General features: G+C 38.6%; 1 protein-coding gene and 4 non-coding genes across 7 annotated transcripts in view; 1 reads left to right on the top strand and 4 right to left on the bottom strand.

The window, feature by feature from the left end:
- Positions 1 to 14,393, top strand: part of LOC111604994 (uncharacterized protein DDB_G0271670) — a 44,983-nt gene extending 30,590 nt beyond the window's left edge. The window contains exons 2-4 of one of the 3 annotated variants that reach the window (XM_023323314.2): positions 5,794 to 5,897; positions 10,614 to 11,954; positions 14,191 to 14,393. In XM_023323314.2, coding sequence (XP_023179082.2) covers positions 5,794 to 5,897; positions 10,614 to 11,954; positions 14,191 to 14,254 — 1,509 coding nt within the window. In that variant the 3' untranslated portion in view covers positions 14,255 to 14,393. Of the gene's footprint in view, positions 1 to 5,793; positions 5,898 to 10,613; positions 11,955 to 12,327; positions 12,777 to 14,190 lie in introns of those variants that run through there. The other 2 variants (XM_023323312.2, XM_023323313.2) reach the window with 2 other exon arrangements.
- Positions 3,571 to 3,644, bottom strand: Trnat-agu. The gene has a single exon. It is a non-coding gene; the product is annotated as a tRNA-Thr (tRNA).
- Positions 14,394 to 17,207: 2,814 nt separating the features above from the next.
- On the bottom strand, positions 17,208 to 17,280 carry Trnaa-agc. The gene has a single exon. It is a non-coding gene; the product is annotated as a tRNA-Ala (tRNA).
- A 177-nt stretch (positions 17,281 to 17,457) lies between these two features.
- Positions 17,458 to 17,530, bottom strand: Trnav-cac. The gene has a single exon. It is a non-coding gene; the product is annotated as a tRNA-Val (tRNA).
- Positions 17,531 to 18,289: 759 nt separating this feature from the next.
- Trnav-cac lies at positions 18,290 to 18,362 on the bottom strand. Its single transcript has one exon. It is a non-coding gene; the product is annotated as a tRNA-Val (tRNA).
- Between the last annotated feature and the right edge of the window lie 2,704 nt (positions 18,363 to 21,066).

Raw genomic sequence — 21,066 nt, 5'->3', positions numbered from 1 at the left:
CTTTGAGAGATTAGAAATAATTTATCTCTCATAAATCGTAGCTAAGATCTCCAATAAGATCAATGGGTTGGCTGTGACTAAATAGATCTACATACTGTTTACCTAAATAGTATTAGCTTTTAGTCACGGAGAATGATGAAACAAGATCAGTAGCTAAAGTAAGATCAGTGTAGGAGCATGAAGGAAAGGAGATCTGATGATGAAATCAGTTTCATTCATTTACATATTGAATGAAATACTATGATCTGCAGAAGTTGCTATCTCTTTTCTAAATCCCTTAATGATCAGCTGATGAAGAGAAATTTGGAGTCTGCATCTGTAGAAATACAAATTATTATTACTTATCAAATTGCATTTCTTTCAAGAACAAAATATTATCAAAGAAGAATGAAATATCATCAACTCTTTCAAACTTTAAGTAAGACCTAAATATAACATGCTCTGGCCCTTAGCATCTTTTGTATGAATAAAAATATTATCGAATATTTTATCTAAAGTAAAACTTCAAAGTGAACTACTTTGTATGCAGCTTTTGTTAGCCTGTGGATCGCTAGCAAGTTAAGAAAATTGATTGGGCGATAATTTAATCGAATTGAACGTGAATTTAATAGCTGACACACTGAGCGGCTGACAATTGCAGATATAACGATATGATCAATGGATGCATTTAAAACCGATCACAGCCTCTAATGGCTAGTGAGCCAAGTGAGTCAACACCTGCCCTCGGGACAGTGAGGAGTTGTGCGTAGAGCTGGGACCTAAACCTGTCGCCTGATTCTTGGCCTAAAAAGCTGGCGGGGCCCAAAAAGCGGCAGGAGGCTGTCGCCGTTGCCGTTGCTGTTGCTGATGCAGTTGCCGTTGCCGTTGCATTTGCTGCCACAGACGCAGCCACAGACGACGCCACTTGTCGTGTCGTGTCTCAAATTAATTAAAGACTCATCTACATATTTCATTTCCACTCCAACTGGTTGGGCAGATACAAGAAAATGCGGAAAACCAAAAAAAAAAATAAGAAAACAGACCAAAACTAGACGCTGACCGCAACGTTGACAACGACATCGGGTCTGACTGTGACGCCGACTGCGACGCTGGCAGAGGCGAGCGCAGCGGGCGCCTTCAAATTGGCCTGTCATTGAGGCAGGCGAGGCTGCAGCGTCAAACGGAGGCGTGGCACCTTTACGAAATACACTCAAAAATAAATTTTTCTTTCTCTCGAGCTTTTAACAACTTCTTTAAAGAATTTTGACATGTTTTTAACGTGTTTTTTTTTTACTTTTACAACAGCTACAAATTGTTTGAAGTTTTTTGTGTTTCAAATTTTCACATTTGTTTTTGCTGTTCGGCTTGTTTTAATTTGTAAGAACAACATGCTACACACTTGCTGGCATATTTTCTATTCAAATCAGCTAAACTTTCACTTGGAAAAACTTTTGGAGCAAAGCAGCTTAACGGACGCGGACGCGGACTCGCCCGGTGGGCCCCATACTTTACACATTATTAGTCTGATTTAATCAAATCAAGGCACGCTCAAGTCTCTATGTTCATTTTTCATTAATGAATTGGGACTTGGGAGATATCATTCAAGATTTGGTCATGCTTTTAAACGGTAGCTTCCCCACTTATGTGGAATGGTCTGCCAGTGAAAGCCACTAAGACTTATGGATAGCTATAAATGCTCAGTTCTAATTCCGCACAGCTGGGGCTCTGACAAATCCCATCAATGTCTCCGCTTTTATCATAACAATAGATCGGAGACTAATCAAATATTTCTACAATATGCAATTCCTTATATGATTATCTTATTGTCATTTGTGGGCGTGGCAGCAGTGACAACAACTATGCCAATTTGTAGCAACCCCTAAGCATCAGCTGTCAATGGGTTTTAATAATTTATACTTATGCGCATTTTTCCTATCGGATATTGGCATCGGATATCCGTTGACAACCCCCAAAAAAACATATTAATGCAATTCGATTATTGGCAAAGCCTAACAATAGCTGCACTCATATCAGGGGGTTAAGCAAAGTAGAAAAAAGGTAGTCAACTGCATAAACTGTGTGCCAATAGAAGATATAAATTGATATGTTATTTATTTCAATATTTCTCGAGATGCTTTTAGGGGTGAGCCTGCTGTGGGATTTACCATTCGTTTTCACTTTTATGGAAGTCTCGCTTCCCTTCCCTTGGAGAATATAAGACGCTTATCTGAGTGGCCGCAGCTCTTTTGCTCTAAAGATTTATTGACTTTAAAGAGAGAACTCTATAAACCGCTATTAATTAGTGTTTAATAGCTGCAATTTTGTGGCACAAAGTTCATCTGTGCGCCAGCTGTATCTGTGAGATACAACTTTATTTTGATTGATATGCGCTGTCGCTGTGAATACTATTAAATTGTCAAAATACGTTGGCCACATTCATAAATTATAAATTATATGCATATATATATATATATATCCCTATAAATGTATAAAGAGGCAGAAAACATAAGTCGATCATAAAACCGGCGCACAGTAGTAAAAGCCCATTGTGTTGGCCTCTATAGGACTGCTGTCAAATTATGTTAAATAACCACGAAAAGCGCTGCATAAATTGTATTATATGTCACACATTATATTCTTTGTAGGCATAATTAAACATATAATGAAAATTACATTTTCAAATATATTCATGCATTTTTTATTTTATGTGCCTGATGAACATATTAAAAAACTGAAAAATAAAAAGTTTTGGAAGTTTTTGTTATTTTTGTCAACCTCTATTGAGGAGCCGATCATAAATTTGATCATTATCGACTGTCGAGTCGGCGACAAAGTCTCGAAATTAAGGCCTCATTAGCATAAATTGTGCGCCTGCAACGGTGATTAAACACGAAGGGGAAAATTTTTTGGTGAAGTTTGTCACATAACTCAATTTCGGACACTTTCGAGAACTTCGACTTTTGACAGTCATATTTTGACATTTTAATTATTGGAAGTGCGTGCCGTCGACTGACTTTTCTACGTGCTTAATATGTGAGCAATTTAAAGCAGCTCAGATGCGTGCCTTGAATTTCCGATATCCATTCGATTTGGATTCAAATTTTTTGATTCTGCATTTTGTTCCTGTTCGGCCCCACGAAACACTTCACAGTTGGTTCAATGAACTGTCGAGCAATTTGTGGGCTGCCAGCTCATTTATTGTTCAATAAATGATCATTTGGATATTTGTTATTATGCATTGATTTCACACCTCTGTGATGTGTAAAGAATTATCAGAGTCTCTGATATTTTTTTAGAATCAAATTTTACCAAATAAATTGCCTCATAAGCACATTGATTATTAGCTGTTTTTACTGTAAACAAAACAAAAGCTTATTAAAACAGTAAAGTTAATAATTTTTCAACTTCATAAAAAAATTAACAAATATTTTCCAAGCAAAATAACAAAAACCTGTATTCTAGCTGTGACAGACTCTTCAAAATTACAATTTTGCTCCAAATATATTTATAAAAATTTTTATATGAATTAAAATGAAAAATAAAAATAATAAAATAAATAAAAAAGTTCATCCGCGCACATTTTCATGTGCTAGGCCCCGGCGAGATTCGAACTCACGATCTCCTGTTTACTAGACAGGCGCTTTAACCAACTAAGCCACGGCGCCACATGCAAGCAGTGCTAACGAACAACCAATACAAGCAGCGCAGAGAACTTTGCCTATTGAGTATAAAGAATGAACGCGCACGCTCGCACGCAGCTATTGTTGTTGCTGTTATTACGTTTGGGGTTAAATATAGCACAACCCGAACAACAACAGTGTGAGCAAGAGAGCGAGAGCGGGAAAGAGCAACAAGAACAGCTAGCAGCAACAGAAATGCGTGGAATTTTAATATTTTTGAACGATTCGTTGTGCGTCCCACACACATAATTCGAACTAAAAGTGTTCATATGTTAAAAACATGAATTCATAAAAATATATATAAAAAAAAAAACAGATAAAAACAAGAAAAATTACTTATGTTAACTCGAGCTAAACAAATCGTTTTTTAAATGGGGCAAACCAAGTGAAATGCAACACCAAAAGCGCCATTTGGACACACGCAAAGTGAAAGGCTGTCACTTGCGACGAGCAACAACTACCCCTGCCACCAGCTGCCCCTGCTCAATTCTTCAGATCTGTAACAAATGAAGTGTAGCGCTTAGCATATCATTTGTTTTAGTTTTTCATTTCAGTTCATTTCATTTTCATTTTCATTTATTTCAAGGGGCGCAACGCTGCCAATTATTCATGGCTTCGATTTTTTGTAGGCTTTAGTTTTTGGGTGGGAAATTATAAATCAAGCAAAAGCCACAATTTTACTTTTATCCGGCTGCAACTTTATAATTTCCGTAATGCTGTAAATAAACCCAAAAGGCAAATGCATTTCACTTTGTTTAGTTTACGCAGCTGATACAGCTACGGATATGCTGGCTCGTAAATCGCAGAAGGCAATTCTTGTTTTGCGCCGCCCTGGCGTCTGCTTATCTTTGACACAGTTTTTAGCAGAGTTCTGTGCACGCATTTACCAGAGGCAACAAAAGTTTACGCCTACTTTCCATCTCATTTTCAGAACTTTCGGTTTCCATTTGTCACAGTTCACACAAATTGCCAAAAGTTTGCATCGTAAAGACTTAGTATCGCCTTGCCGGCCTTTTTCCATAAAGTTTTCCACAACTACATGACTATTTGGGGTATGCCAAGGCTTTCCCATTTCCTTTTAGTTTCGTGTAGCGCCAATCAGCCTGTGCTTCATAGTTGATCATTACTGTAGCGTAAACAACTCTTAAAAGCAAACACACACTGCGCGTCTCTCACTTGTTTTTGGCGTCAAAAATCAATTTTTCCATCACTCAAGTGGCCACTCAATAGTTTTTTTTTTATTTTTTGGCAGTCTAAAGCTACGAATCGTATTCCGGCATTAACTCCCCCAATCATATCTTTTTTTTGATTTTTTACTTTTGGGCTGCTTTGATGATATCCGCGGCAGCTGCCAAGACTTCTTCAATTGGTTCATAACAAGCTGCAGTTCAAGTATTTATAAAAATCTTGTTTATTATGGCATAAAGTGCATAAGGTTCATTGAACGAGTGTGTGCGAGTGTGTGTGTGTGTGTGTGTGTGGTACAAAGTGCTGACACACTTTGGCCAGGCGATTGGTAAATTGACAGGCAGACAGAGTCGAGCGGGCGGTCCCTGCGGCCACACAAGTGGTTTGACCTTTACACAACTTCTGAACTTGAAATGCTTTGCAGCAATTTCAATTAACCTCAAAATATGCGATTTATAGCCTCGCTTTAGGCCGCAACGCCCCATTGTACAGTTGACAAATTTGGCACAGCAGTGGCGCTACCCGCTAAGCTCCTCGTCTATCGCAGTTCTTGCTTTGATTGAGTGCGCGAGTTCGAGTGCGGAGGGCGTATTTTGCTTAGTTTGATTAAATGTGGTTTTTATAGTTTTTCTTTCAATTTTTTTATGGATTCGTAATATTCGAGCTGGGCAGGTTTCTTTTTGGCTTGCTGCAATTTCTTTTGACAGCATTTAAAAGTGTCAGACTTTTAATTAACAGCTTTGGCAGCTGGGTCGGGCCTTTGGGCATGACATCCTGACACACTGGTTCTGGTTGGGCTAATCAAGCGGCTTTTGTGTTCAGCTCTTATGCATGCATGGATTTGTATATGAATTCAGATATGGTGTATATATTATTTTTGGGCATCTGCTCGCCGCTGGAAATTGATTGATAATTAATTAATGACCTGCTTTCTTTTCTCTTGCAGCCATTCTGCAGCGCTCGACTGTGGATGTGGGTCGCATTAAGATACAAAGTGTGGCAACCTGCCTGTATCTGTGCATGGATGCGTGTGGCGCGGCCTATGCCTCGGTAAGTAAACAATGCAATAGGTCTGTCTGCTCAGATTCCAAATGGTCTTTGGCAATTTATAGATTTGAATTGAAGTTCCTTTTCAAGTATTTCCATAATATATGTTATCATGTTTAGCCATGTTCATTATACATATATCTCCAGCTACAATTAACTAATTATAATTCTATTTTAATTCGATCTTCTTTTTCAAACTTAATTCACGAATATTTTATAGCTTCTCTATCGGAATGCGACCTAATTATTTTGTTTGTTTCGCCATATGTCGCACAGTAGTTCAATGAATATAAAAGTGATGTATTGTTTGTTGCTCAAAATTATTATTTCAATTACAAATTATGTAGCCTTATCAGCAAGTGAAGCGGCAAATTTCGATGATAGCCAACGACAATGGCAAAACAAACAAAAGACCCACAGAGAACGAAACAAACATTAAGTGCTATAAATAACAAAATTAACTGAAGTGCACAACAACAAAAGGCAGACGTGCGCAGGACATACGTGAAGATATCCTTTGGGCCAACCCTTGTTCTGATTATTCCCAAATTCGATTTGGTTTTAGTTTCGCTTTTTCTTTTCCTTTTTTTATTTTGTTGGTTCTTTCTGGGGTGCTTTGTCAAGTGGCAAGTGAGTCGGGTCGTGGCATGTCCTGTCGATAATTAATGTGACACTTTTTCGTGGTCGCCGGGACGCCCCGCTGCAGTACGCGTCGCATTTCTCGCCGCCTGGCGCCAAGCGACTGCATTTGTTCTTCTTGTTATTGTTGTTGTTGTAGCTGAGCATTTGAGTTTTGTCGTCGCACTTTGACCTTTTCGCATGCGCAGCCAAAATAGACACGTTTGTGCCAATTCTGTCAGGCGCGTAACGGCGCGTTTTGTATCTGACAGATACATTCGCAGCCATAGCTGTAGATACTTTGGTGTTGATTGATGCGCCTCAGCGGACACAGTAACTGTGTCTGCTTCTAGTGCGTTGCGGTCCTTTGATGGCGCCGCATTTCAAACATTTTCACTAAGTTGGTCAAGTGGGCGTTGTGGCTGGGCGGCCTTTGTTTATTTAGATTTTTTTTTTTTTTTGGCGACTATTCGACAGAATCAAACAAGAAGCAACCAGAAGGGACTTTGTCTCTCTCTCTTTTCTCTCTCTTTCACATCCACTTTCATGCTCTCTCTTTCTCTAAAATTAAATTTGAAGTGGCCGAATCTAAATTTCATGATTTCCGCCGAGTTTCTTACTTTTTGTTGGCCAACGGAAGCGACATCAATTTGTATTGTCTGACATTCAAGTTTCCGGCCAATCCCAGGCAAATCTAGTTTCTAAGTTGAGCGCACATGACTTTAAGTTAATTTAACATTAATCATTTGTATGAATTAAAAATATAATATATTATAAAAATATTATATATTATTATTTTATTATTATTATTTCTTGCCATGATATATTGAACTTCTTAGTCAATAAAAATAAATTCTTCAAATGAAAGGCAAGTGTAAAAGAAAGTTTACTGATGAAAGAGCTGAGCAGGCTAGAAGCCTAAAGCTTGATCAGGCTCAGCGCCTCTTTAACAGCATTATTAGAGCTAGTGGCAGGGTTTATACAAATTAAAAAAATTGTATATGTTAAATAAAAAATATATTTATTAAAAAAAAAATTTAATATATATATATATTTTTTAATAAAATCTAATTTAATAAATAAATTAAGATAAAATATAAATTTTTATAAATATTACATATTTTTTAAATATTTAAATTGTCAACTAACTTCAAAAAAATATAAAAAATCGTTTAATTTTTAGTTTATTTGTTTAATAAAACTCAGCTGAATTTGCTATGCAACTCTCATGCATTCAACAATTTGTTGACGATTTATTGCAGCTATTTTTATAGTGCGATAAGCAAATAAAATCCCCTGCATCTGGCTCAAATAGTCATTTAAATATGTATATATATTTACAAATTTCCATTAGAGACATTTTCTCAGCAGTTTTAAAATAGATTTTCATGCACTTGCGAATAGTTTGGTTGGCTTTCCGCCCCGCGTTTCAAATGCCAGCCACATTCTGATCTTGTGACCGTCTGGCAGCTGATTTGATTAGCTGCCTAATGGGGCAGCTAATTGAAAACCCCAAACGTTTGCCAATTCATAAATTTCTTCGAGCACAAAGCAAAATGACAGAGTAAGAGGGAGAGGGAGGGTGGGAGGTAGAGGCGTGTGAGTCAGCGCTGTTGGCCAATTAAAATGTTTTAGCCATAAGTATATAAATGTGATTATTAATTTGCATAATTTGAACTGCGACTGGAATCTCGAGGTAAGCGGACCGCCCGCAGCGGCCGCCTGCTACACGGCGATCAATTAATGCCCTGTCATGCGAGGCAGCATCAGAGGCCAATGAATATGTTGCCGCATTATCATTGTTATGGTCCTGTTTAAGCTGATAGAGTTGGACCCCAAAGAATGTGGTTGGGCTCGTGTGGTACCGTTCCGCATACCCTGCAGGCATTGGCAATTGAGTTGAGAAAAGGGGTATTATGATTCTGAATCAGTTGGGGACAGGAGGCTCACCCATTCCATTTCTTATACATCTTCTGTCTTCTATAGGTCTGAAGACTTTAAATATAGTTCCTTGCACGTTCTTGCCCAATACAACGCGATGCTTATGAGATTTAGGGGCGTATTCGTTGCTATGTCGGTACAAAGATTGGTAGTAGAGTATCTGTTAGTCTATCACATGCTACTAGTTGCTCTCGTCTTGTTGTAGGCGTGTGTCTCAGCGCTGACCCTTGACCCTTTCCACCTGGCGCCAGCTTTGATAAGCGGCAAGTGCTCAGCTAATGGCTTAGATACGTTCGCATTTACAGCTATCTCTGAAGCGTACAACTTCATTTCCTTTGGCTCTGACTGCAATTTTCACTTAATTCAAGGCTAAAATTAGACGAGGGAAATAAAAGGCAAGAAAAGAATAGAAAATACATAAAAGACGCTTCGAGCGAGTCACGTGCGCCCTGCCACATTCTGTTGTCATATGTGTCAGAAAATTAGTCTAGCCCGCGGCCTCTTTTCTGGAAGACCTTTGAAATGGCGTCAACATTTCAAGCGCATTTCGCAGACTCTCTTCAATGCCGCCCTGGCTAGTCAATCCCTCCCAGTTGATGCCTCATTTCATATCAAATTGGTGTAGAGAACGGCAGTCGGCGCGACATTTGGGCTGATTAATTTCTAAATTTAATCGTCGACATTTCCACATGGAAGTTGAGTCTCGCAACAATTTTAATTGCCTGACAAGCGAATTAATTCAATGTTGTTAATTGAATTTGATCTAAAGCGCTCAGGCGGCGCATCTAAAGGCCACAGATGCACTCCCAGCACAGTTCCCAGTTGCCAGTTGCCTCAATCCTTTGTAGCTGCTTTACATTTCTACCTAAACGAAAATAATTGAAGTCTGCGACTTGTTTTGTTGTCCTTTTGTGCGGCTGTCATGTGGCATTCATAAAGTAGGCAACTTTATGGCCAGGGTCAGGGTCCGGGTCAGGGTCATTGGCAGAGTCATCGTCAGGGTGCCGGCGTCTATCGATCGCCAACGCCGATAGCGAGCACATCCTGTGATAATGAGCACATTTATCTAACAGATATCCATTCCAGGCAGATACAAAAGAGGCCACCGCCAACAGCCGGCAGCAAGGTAGCCATCAAGCACTTAGTTCTCTATACAAATAGGCTTAGGGTTTCTCGCTAAACTTCAGTCCAGTTGTTTGTTATGCATATGAGCAGACATCAACGCAGCCATTCGATGTCGTATTAATCTCTATGCGATGGCAATTCTATGTATTATGCATAACAGCATGGATTCCTTTTCCGTAAATAGTTCATCAAAATATCTAAGCGGAGCTGCTAGAAATTCGTTAAACACTCTTTAAAAAGTTCTGTTTCTCTGTCAACAGCAGCTGTTAAACATCAAAAGAAATGCTAAATTTATGCTGTATTAACTGATATTTGTACGTGATGTTAACTTAATATGTATATTGACAGAAATGTTGCTGTTAACTTCTGTTTTAACATACGTCCAAATGCTGTTAACATTACATATCTATTAAAAGAAATGTTAAGTTCATTGTGCGTCACTTCTGACTAGCATATATATGTACATGTATATACTGTTAGCATTGTAGACATGTTAAGGTTAGCTAACAGAATATGTATATTGCATGAAGTATTGCTGTTAAACAACTTTAACTTTAACATATATGTTAAAGCTGTTAACATTTCAGGTATATCATATGAAATGTTAATTACATTGTCAATCACTTATAACATATATTTATATGCACATGTAAATTCTGTTGACTTAGCATTGACATGCCCATATATGTGCACAATTAACATGCTGTTAGGCTATGTTAACATAATATAACTTAAATAACTATTGATTTAATATATATCCTAATCCCAAGACTTTTTAAGCAAATGTTAAGTACAAATTTATTCACTGTTAACTCACAATAATTTCTATATGCATATAAATACTGTTAACTGTACAGGCATATCCACAGTTATGTTTAATAAAAAGACATTTGCAAAATTAACATCTTTAGAAATGTTACTAACAGTTCTGTTTCTATAAGTCTTACACTGTTAAGTATTAACTATAGACACCAGGCTCTAGGTTTTAACGTATTTATATATTGCCTATTTTCTAGCCAAATAATTTAATTCTAGTTCTCAACTGTTACAGAAAGAATTCGACGACAACTGTGTGTTCAATGAGAACATGGAGCTGCACAACTACAACACATACTCCTCCACATACAACTCGAATGCGAGACGTGTGTTCTACTTGGCGCTAACTGGTCAAGGTGCGCCGCGGCGCACACAAATTCCGGCGACCAGGACATTGGGCAAGCTGTCCACCTACACGAATGCAATCACCGAGACGGTGCCGCAGCAGCGGGTCGAGCAGCTGATAGCCAAGAACTTTGGTGCCAATCGCGTCAAGCATGGCGTGCGCCAACTCTGTGATACCGGCAAGCCGCTGATTGAGCTCATCGATGCGGTGCACTTTAAGCCGCGACCCAAGTGCAGCAGCAGCAGCGGCAGCGGCAGCAGCAGAAGCAGCAGTAGCAGCAGCAGTAGCAGTAGCAATAGCAGTAGTAGTAGTAGCAGCAGTAACGTTCCTGTGCCTGCGTACAGCGCCAGCAGCCTGATTAGTATTAGTAACGGTAGTCAAAGCGACAGCGGCCATATTAGCAGTAGCATTAACAGTAGCAGTAGCAATAACAATAACAATAACAGTAGCAGTAGCAATAGCAGTAACCTTAGCAGTAATATTATCCAGCACAAGAAGAAGAAGAAGCTGCGCAAGTGCCGGCCACACGAGCAGGAGCACACGCACAATTGCCAGAGGCGTATCGCGCCATCGCGCGGTCCCAAGGCTCAGGCGTGCAAGGACCTGCGCGACGAGGCAGCCAGAACCGGTGCGCCGCCGCCCAACTGTGGCAAGAAGTCCGGCAGCCCAGCAGCTAAACGCAAAGCAGCTGCAGTGGCAGCGTCTGGGGGCGGCGCCAAAGGCGCCATGCAAAGACCTAGGGCTGGCGGCGCGGCTGGCAAGCGAAAGGCGCCCAAAGTGGGCGCCAAGCAGCGACTCAACGGGCCCAAAAGGCAGCGGGCAGGCAATGCCAGCAAGCGTAATAATACGCGCAAGCTGCAGCGTCTGCTTGAGCTGAGCAGCACGACAACAAGAACAACAACAACGACGAGCACTACAATGGCCAGCAGCCTGGCAACGCCGGGCTACAGCAACGGCAACAGCTGGGAAAGCAGCTCTCCGCTGCCCGCTCTGGCGCTCAGTGAGACGAGCGATCGGGTCGAGCGTAATGTGCGCATGTCCCAAGCTAGCGTTGAGGAGCCACAGAGCGAAGATGATGCGGGCGAGGAGGACGACGAGCTGCCAGAGCTGGACTCGCAGGAGGAGCCAGAGAACAGCTACGAGAATGCCACGCTGGAGGGACAGGCGCGCGGCTCCGCCGTGGACGATTCGGTCTACTACGATCAGCTTGATTTGTGAGTTTGCCTTGAAAAAAGAAACAAAATATACAAAAAAAACTAATACAAATTATTTTCAAAATTTTACAATTTTCCAAATTTATTTCAAAATTCAACATAACTTATCGAATTTGTTATTGGCATACTTCTTTATTATTATCTAATTGGCATTAACTTTTATCTGTTTACATTTCTCACATTTTGTACTGTTGCGAAATTATTATTTTTTGGTTGTTGTTTTTGGTTTTTATCAATTTTAATATTTTTTTAAATAATCCATTTCTTAATTTTTTCAAAAATTGGTATATTTGTATTGGTATTTTGAAAGCGTACAAAATGTGTCAATGTGTTTAATTGAATATTTGTTTTTTTGTTTTCTAATTTTTTGAAGGCATTAAAATGGAATTGCATAAAGCAAATATTAAGTAATCCCACACTATATGACTAAGAAATCGAGCAAGATCTTGTAAAACGTTTGGCTTGAGTATGCGATATTGTACTTTGCAAGTTTTCATACATACCCACAAACACACAAACACACACACACATACACGCAAACACACCGACAAACGCATTACACTGCACCACACATACTACAAAACACCGCATCACTTCTATAATAAATATATATGCATAGATCATGTGTATATATACTGTGTACCCAACGACTGTGGTTCAAAAAGTATTTTTGATGCAGCGCACAGAGATCGACACCTATCGATAACACTAACAACTCGTTAGCGCGCCTGCAATCGATCACGAATAAGAATATCAAAACAAATGATGTATTACTACAAAACGGAGTCTCGAGTATTTTCTGTTTAAGTGTTTTTTCCATTGGCACAGATCCATATGTAAAATATATATATGCACTATATATACATATATATATATATATATATATATATATCAAATTGCACGCTCATATTATACTTTATTAACTATTTTACTTAACGAACAAATAACTTTACTAGCCAAATATATTTATTCTAGCTATTTACAGGCTATTCGAAATACTTGAGTCTCTGCCCTAACTCTATTCAACAGATAACATAAATAATACTCAAAAATACGACCACTCAAAAATGAAAAAAAAAAAACAAAACAAAAACTGAAACAATGCAAAGCTTGCAAAAAGGTTATGAAACATGTTTTCCTTATACATCAAAATAAAATGTTATATATAAATATATATATATATATATGAACAACAAGAGTCTATATGTTTGTGTGACAATTCGAATAGTTCGCATGCGAAAATTGGTTTGTAAATAGATTTACGATTGCGATCAGTCAGCTGATTATTATTATATGCATATATGTATATCTCCACATACATACGAATATATATATTCATATATTCAAGTTAATTGTGGTATTGTCGAATTCGAACCTCGCTGCCTCTCAGTGCGTAGTTTAAGCTATGTAAACCAATCTTAATTGCGGCAAAAAAAAAAAAAAAAAAAAAAATAAAATAAAAAATACAAAACGAAAATTATGAAAGCCCTAAAGCCATAAACGAAACATTAAAGCCAACGAAACAGAACGAAAAATAATAAAAAAAAAAAACTAAAAGAGAAAATTAAAAGTCTTAAAACAAAAACTCACAAATCAGAAAATTGTATTTTAATTAAAAACTAGAACTAACCTGTAATTATTTTAATGTATTTGCGTGAAATTATTTGATATATATTTAATTTAATGTTATTTTAATAAATATATTTTTAGGTTATTAATTTATTATATTTTACTTGACACGAAAACGTAAAACATTTATTTATAAATCTTAAACTAAGCCCAAAAACATTGTAGACTAACAAATTCTTGTAGTAATAATAAAACGTACGACGAAAAAAAATATATAAAAAATATATAAAATTAAGATTATAAAAAATTAAAACCAAAATTGTTTTTGCAATTGAGTGGAAAATAAATTTACAATCAAAAGAAAATAATATTTTAATGGTAAGCGTGAAGTAGCTAAAAGAAAAGTAGTTAGAAAAATTTATGAACTTTTCAATTCTCGTTGGGTTGTTTAATTTTTTTTTTTTGCATGGTATTTAAAAAAAATTAATTCATTTGGCATTTGGCACGAAACAAAACACAAAACAAAAATTATTGAAATGCAAACTACAAAATTTCATAATAATATTTGATATTTGGCATGCGATTCATTTTTATGCCTCTTCCTCTGTTAGTTTATAATGACCTTTGCGAAAATATTATTAAATTCCACATCCTGTGCATCTTCCAGCCTCCAATTGTTGCTGCTGCAGCTGCTGATAATGCTCTGTGTGGAGCGCAGTGCCGCCCTCTGAGTCTCCGGATAATACGACAACCACAAAGCAGCCTAGATGCACCCACCGATATGCACTTGCTATAGTTCCTGATCTAATGTAGCCATAAGTGACTTCTGCAAACTGTACATACGCATACATAGATCTTACTTATAGTGATTAGATGAACACGATTTTTGTTTAGCTTAAGCAAATTTATTATATATTTTAAGACTGAAGACTATGGATATTTCAAGATATTCAAATTTCAACAAATAAATTATACTATGCTTAAAACATTCTACAAATATTAATGGTTATTTACTCCGAGTGCTTTTCGATTTTAACTGATTTATCTGGACTGGAAAAGCAAGCAAGACGAACAACTGCCAGCCAAGCATTAACCAGATGGAGACGCTCTCTCTCTCTCTCTATGTCTGTTATTATCTCTGTGCAGCTATCTCTGTCGGCGACAGTCAAAGACCTTTCTGTTGCCGTAATAGACAAACAAGCTAGCACGTGTGACAATAGCCATGATCATGTGGTGTGCGGTATGCGCTTAGCTATAATTGAATAACAGGGAGAATAATTACAATTTGCGCTCAAATTGCGACCAACAATTTTATACAGAATGCCCCGTAGCGAAAATAAATGCGAAACGAGGAGACTCTGCACCCACAAACCCCAGACCCACTTCCATACACATACATACATATGTGTGGCTATATACATATGTGAGACAAGTCACGTAGGCCTTGAAATGGCGAAATTATGACGACAACTGTTGTTGCGCGCTTCTGCTGCTGTTATTGCTGCTGCTGCTGCTGCTGTCGTTGATCGCTCAAGTTCCCACATTCCCGTATTCATTCATTCAACGCTGCTGAAAATTTCGCATGAATAGACGAAATCTGAGGCAGAATATGGGCAAACGCAGCAGCCAAAGCACAAAAGCTCATCAGCACTTGGCAACAAACAGAAAACAAAAGTGCTAGAGATGACAGCGGGTCGATGTGTGAATGCTACTCCTAGGCAGTATTAATAAGACTATTATTGATTGAATAACTTAAATAGAATGAAGACACGATTCAAGAACGCAGGACTCAATATTCGTCTTATTATATGGCATTGGCAACTCATCGCCATTATAAACAATTTATGAATGAATGCACAAGAACATAAAAGATTCACAAATTCTTCGTGCTCAAAGCTCATCGGCCTTTCAATTGCCCCATCTCTAGAGTTGAGGCAGCAAAAAAAAAGTACAGAAATCAGCATAAAGCATAAAGCGCAAAGCATGAAGGTTGATGACGTCGCAGTCAACGTCGCAGTCGACGTCACTCGGCACACGCATTGTTACAAATTTGTCAGAAAAAAAGAAAGAGAACAAAATAAATATGATACATATTTGGTGCTGTGCTTATCAGTGAAATCTGAGAAATCATAATGACACTGCGAAGGTGCCGGCGCTTGCTCTCCCTGCTGTTCTTACGAAACTCTCTCTCCCTGCCTATCTGATTTTCTTTGCTCTCATTCATTTCGCATTGTGTTGATAAAAGTGCTGTCGTCTGATTAGAAGTCTGTGGAAGTTCAAATAAGAATCCACCAGCTGTCGTTGTTGTTTTTGTTTACCTTTCACTTTTGCCGTAATCGCATCAGCTGGTCGCGCCGGCCTTCCCGTTTCTAATTGGACTATTGCTGTCATGTGCTGGACATAGAAGACATGCTTTTACGTTTTGTAACGCTTATCATGGGTTATTTTGTAACGGCTTTTAATTCGAATTGGTATTGGGTCGCGTGTAACTCGTTTGTATGAAGAGTATTTAATAAAATTTGCAATTATGATGCAATATGATAGGGAAGCCTTGACAGAACTAAACCGACTTCTGAATCTTATTTGAAAAGTTTTTTCTTTTGTTCGTATTGAATTAGGGTATTACATATTCGGCTTTACCTCCAGTTACTTAAGCTGCATACGTCTGCAATCGATTGTTTATTGGCTTTCGCAGTTTCGCTCAAATTTATGGCCGTTCGAGTGTACAGTTTTTGATTTCTAGTTTTTGCATGGGTGCTACGCTGTCTACGTGACGTATAGAGAATACACCACAGCAGGTAATACTCGCCCCAGCAGCAACAGCGGCAGTGGAACGGAACAGCTGGTTCGCCACCTGAACTGCAATTACTGAATGTCAATATCAATGCCAATGCCAATGCCATTATTAGAAGGCGAATATAATGCAGAGATTAGATAGCCAATATAGCCAACCGGTTAGTCCCGGGTTAGTCAATATAGCTGTGTGAATTTCATAAACGGATATCGGAACTTTGGATCAATACCCAACGTGTTTTAGTTAGCCTGAATGGGGAAGCATCATTCATTTCTTAAATGGTTCTCACATAAACTTAAAGAGGCTTAGATAGTTAGGCGCCGGCATTTCCTCCACTTGTATTAATGTTTTGACAGTTACTTAAAGAAGTGTGGCAAAATGATATGAAAAGTGTTGAGAATTGATCAAATTCAAGTTGATTTCAATTAAATAGATTTTAATCAAGGCAACATGACGGAAATGTCAGCATTATTCATGATATTCATATAACTCCTCTCCTTCCCTATATCTTGCCCCTTTGTAGGTTGCCTTTCTAGTTCATAGCCTGCATTTGCGTGAATATGATGAATATGCTTAATTGGATTAGCGTCAGCGACTTTTGTCCCGGCTCCTCTTGCTTTTCCAGTTCTCGACAGCAGCCGCAGTCGCAGCCGCAATCGGTGCACAGCCGGGAAGCTAGTAAATGCTAATGCCGAAACCCGATTGCATAACATGTCAGTTCGTATTTTCGATGGGACGCGTGTGAAAATTACAATTTAGCTGCGTTTAGTTAGTGTCAAGATGCACCCAGCATAATATATCCAAAAGACTTTACTCTTTTCAATAGCTTGTCAATCAAATGTGGAGAAATATTAAGAACGATAATAATATTAAAAAATAAAAAATTAGTTTGGAGATGCGGGGCATCGATCCCCGTACCTCTCACATGCTAAGCGAGCGCTCTACCATCTGAGCTACATCCCCATGTGAAAATATAACAGCTGTCTTTATACTTAAGGGCTTTTTCACTATATGAAACCGGTTTAAAATAGCAACAGTAGACAAGCCCTTGACAGAGCCAAAAAAGCTTTCTCTGCGGGAGCTTTTTAAGCTTCATTTTTTGACAAAGAGAAATTGCCTATAGAAATAACACCAAAAAGTTGTTCCCGCCCGGGTTCGAACCGGGGACCTTGTGCGTGTGAAGCACACGTGATAACCACTACACTACGGAAACCTGTGAAAGAGGAGCAGCAAAACGACATCCAGTTTGCAAAGTGAATAAAACCCAAAGGCTAAGGAGACATCGTTAAATTAAAATCGAACCTGAACGAGGGCGAACTTTTGAAATTAAATAGGAAATTATAGCACTCTAGCAAAATAAACAAAGCCATTAAAACAACAAAGTCTCTTAGATGCTTCGTAAAAGCACTGCACACTTTTATATATAGCTATATATACGAGAACTTTATATTGTTAATTGGAATGAAGAATCTGTCAATAAAGCCCATTAAGCTCTAGAGAGTACTTATTTCAAGTCTATAGCAATTCAATAGAGCATTCCGTTTCCGCTATGGGTGGCTATGGGTGGCATGCGTTGAGTGCGCTGCTCAATAAAAGGCGCTGGGGTCAATAAATGGAAACCATAAAAGTGTCAGGATTGGAAGTCATGCAGGGGCTGACATTGGCGGCTCGTTAAACGGCAACAGTTGAAAACGGTGCGTGTGCCGAGGGTTGTATGTTTATAAATATAACACTACACACACACACACACCTAAATGATCGTAAAACGAGGCTCATTAAAACTAAATAAAACTCCAAAAGGTGCAGGCATGCGAGTATGTACATTTACATGTGTTGCTTGCGTGTAAGCTGGCCTCTACACGCATGAACTTGATAAAAACAAAAAAGGGAAAAATTACACATGTAAGCAACTAAATATAGCTACAAAATTGCGTGCAAATAATAATTGTGAAGGAAAAAAAAAGAACAGACTTGTTCCCGCCCGGGTTCGAACCGGGGACCTTGTGCGTGTGAAGCACACGTGATAACCGCTACACTACGGAAACACTTGAAGATCGACCGGCATAAAACTCTGTTCGTAACTAGCCGCCCCGACGCGTCGTCGAGAGCAGGGAAACCGATTCACTTTTCCTGCCAGCAATTAATCAGCGTTTAATTTGCATATTTTCCAAATAGGAAAATTAATGACCACGCTAATAGACGTGAGCTTTATTTATGGGCATTGCGATAAGCAGCGGAGTAAAAGTGTTAGCCTGGTCCAGACCAGGCCGCACGAGACAGACAGGCAGCAAAGACTATTAGATTTAGGTCTTATATAAACCTATACCTATACATATAAATATGTTTCAATAAGTATATGTGTGTTCTTTCGTATATGTGTGTATGTGTGTGATTCTCATTGTGCGTGATCAACAGGTGTATTTCAGATTTGAGCTTAAATTGACGGACTGGCTGTGCATTCTCATTAACCAAGATTCACGCTCTAGTGTTCTTTATGTATATATTGTAGCTAACATTTAAATTGTGTTGACCAATGAAATTAAATTAGTTTGTTGCAATGTTAAGCGCATTAGGCGTTTGTCGTCGAGCGGACACACAGCAAAAAGTTAAGGGCAATAAGCCACTTACGTGGCCAAAGAAGGAAATGCCCTATCAGAAGCTGGCTCCCTCAGTGTGTGGTCGCAAGGGCTTGCAAAAAAGTAAGAAATTGGCAATTAGTCAGGGCCAAAAATGCTTGCAAATTGCAATTGGCCAACTGATTAGCCACAAGCCATGCGCCCATAGCGATACAAGTGACAACTGAACATGGAAAACTAATTTATCTGTGGAAAGGGAAGGAAATGACAACTAAACTGGTAAGCAATACAATATATCTTCTTTATACATATACATATATATATATATATATATATATATATATATATATATATATATATATATATATATATATATGAAGTATCGGCTATGTCTCTCAATGAAAGCGACACATGCAAAGACCTTGACCGCATCGCAACGGTAATATGAAACCCGCTAAAAAATGGTACTTTATAGCAGGCCAAAAGTGATTGCAGCTACGCTAACAACATTTTGCTCTTAACAAGTTTGTGAATACCTCTACAATGGGTATAAGACTTTGCTAACGCTGTTTGTGGCCAATGGTTAAGTATATATATTCGCCTCTATAGGCCCGTCTAATATTTACATTGTATCACATATCTATTAACTCTAAGATATAACTAAATATAGATATCAATGTCTATTAAATCTGTTCATAATCTCAAATACTACGCATATTAACGACTTGTCAAAAATTAAATTCTTGCATTCAAAACTAATTTCTTTTGCTTAGTTCTTTAAAAAAGACGTTTAAAAAAGACGTTTCCAACTTTTAAGATAGTAATATCTTGAACTGCTATAGCATATATCATATAATCAAACATTGTAAGATTCAACAACTTCCATTATGTTTCATCGTTTAAGTAATTAATAATATACTCTATAATAAGCTTCCCTTCCTATTCGAAGTATAAGAAGCTTTTATAGTTGTTATCAATATTTAACATCATAGTAATCTTTGTTTATTAAACATATTTTTTGAAGCTACCAAATGTATAAAATTCTTATTAGATTCAGCTTTTTTTTTTCCACACATTTTATCTGCAAGGGTATTTAGAGTTCGTACAACTTAAAGCTAACTGTTCTTCTTATTGCTTTATTCTTTCATATTTCTTGCCGGCCTGCGGTCCTCGGGACGTGTTAAGGAATTGCTGTCTATCGCAGCATCTGCGATATGAACGAACAACTTGGCCGGTTTTCATCTTGGGCCAACGGGCATAAGCCGCATCACTTGTTGCGTTCGCTTATTATTGACCAAGTTATGCTGCAGCCACAGCTGCAGCTACAGCCATGTGTCATGTTAGCCCGTTGGCGACTACAACTTGCCAATGTGTTGGCCGCCCCCTCCCTACGCCTCGGCACACATTTCACACCTCCCACAATGGGTGGCAGGGCAAGGAGCGGGCGGGGCTATGCATAGGCGGACTCCTGTTGCTACAGGCGCCAGGCGAACCAAAACAGCTGGCTGGCTGGTTGGCTAATCAGGCAGTTGGCCACCTCAGCAGACAAATTGATCTTGCTGTTAAGGTCTCTCTCTTTCTTTCTCTATCTCCCTTTCTCTCTCTGCCTCTCTTTAGTGTGTATACCCATTAAAAGTTTGATAAATTAGGTATATTGTTCAGTAGTGCGACTGAGCACTACGGCTAGTTCGTAAGAGTCACCTCTTTATCTTTTTTTCTTGTGAAGAATGAGAAAGAGGAAGCAGTGGAATAGGTCTAGGCACAGGGTAACCTGTAGTCCTTCATACTTTTGCCTAGCTCACTCTTGTTTTCTCTCTTGTGCCTGTCGCTGTGGAGCTGCGGAGCTCTGCAAGCATCTTCATCTTTATTAATCGGTACATTTATTTGATTATCTTACCCGAAGCCGGCTTCTTGGCTGGGGAGTCCGACTACTCCGTCGAGATTTATGCCCTGGCCGTGTTATTTACGCGCTAATCATGCAACACTTTTCATTTTGACACGTTCGGGCGGCTCTCATGAAAAGCACCGCCAGCGGTAATTATGTAAATTTTCAAGTTGTTGTTGTTTCCTTACACTGACCATGGGCCGGGGGCACAGCATTTTATGATCTATGCTGCTCGATTCGTGCTTAGAAATGAACACAAATTGATAAAAGCAACAGCGCCAACGACGA

The sequence above is a fragment of the Drosophila hydei genome, unplaced genomic scaffold (genome assembly GCF_003285905.1).
Source record: "Drosophila hydei strain 15085-1641.00,03,60 unplaced genomic scaffold, DhydRS2 tig00000063-arrow-pilon, whole genome shotgun sequence".
Classification (NCBI taxonomy): Eukaryota; Metazoa; Arthropoda; class Insecta; order Diptera; family Drosophilidae; genus Drosophila; species Drosophila hydei.
The sequence above is the reverse complement of the archived record's forward strand: the minus strand, read 5'-3'. Positions and strand labels throughout refer to the sequence as shown.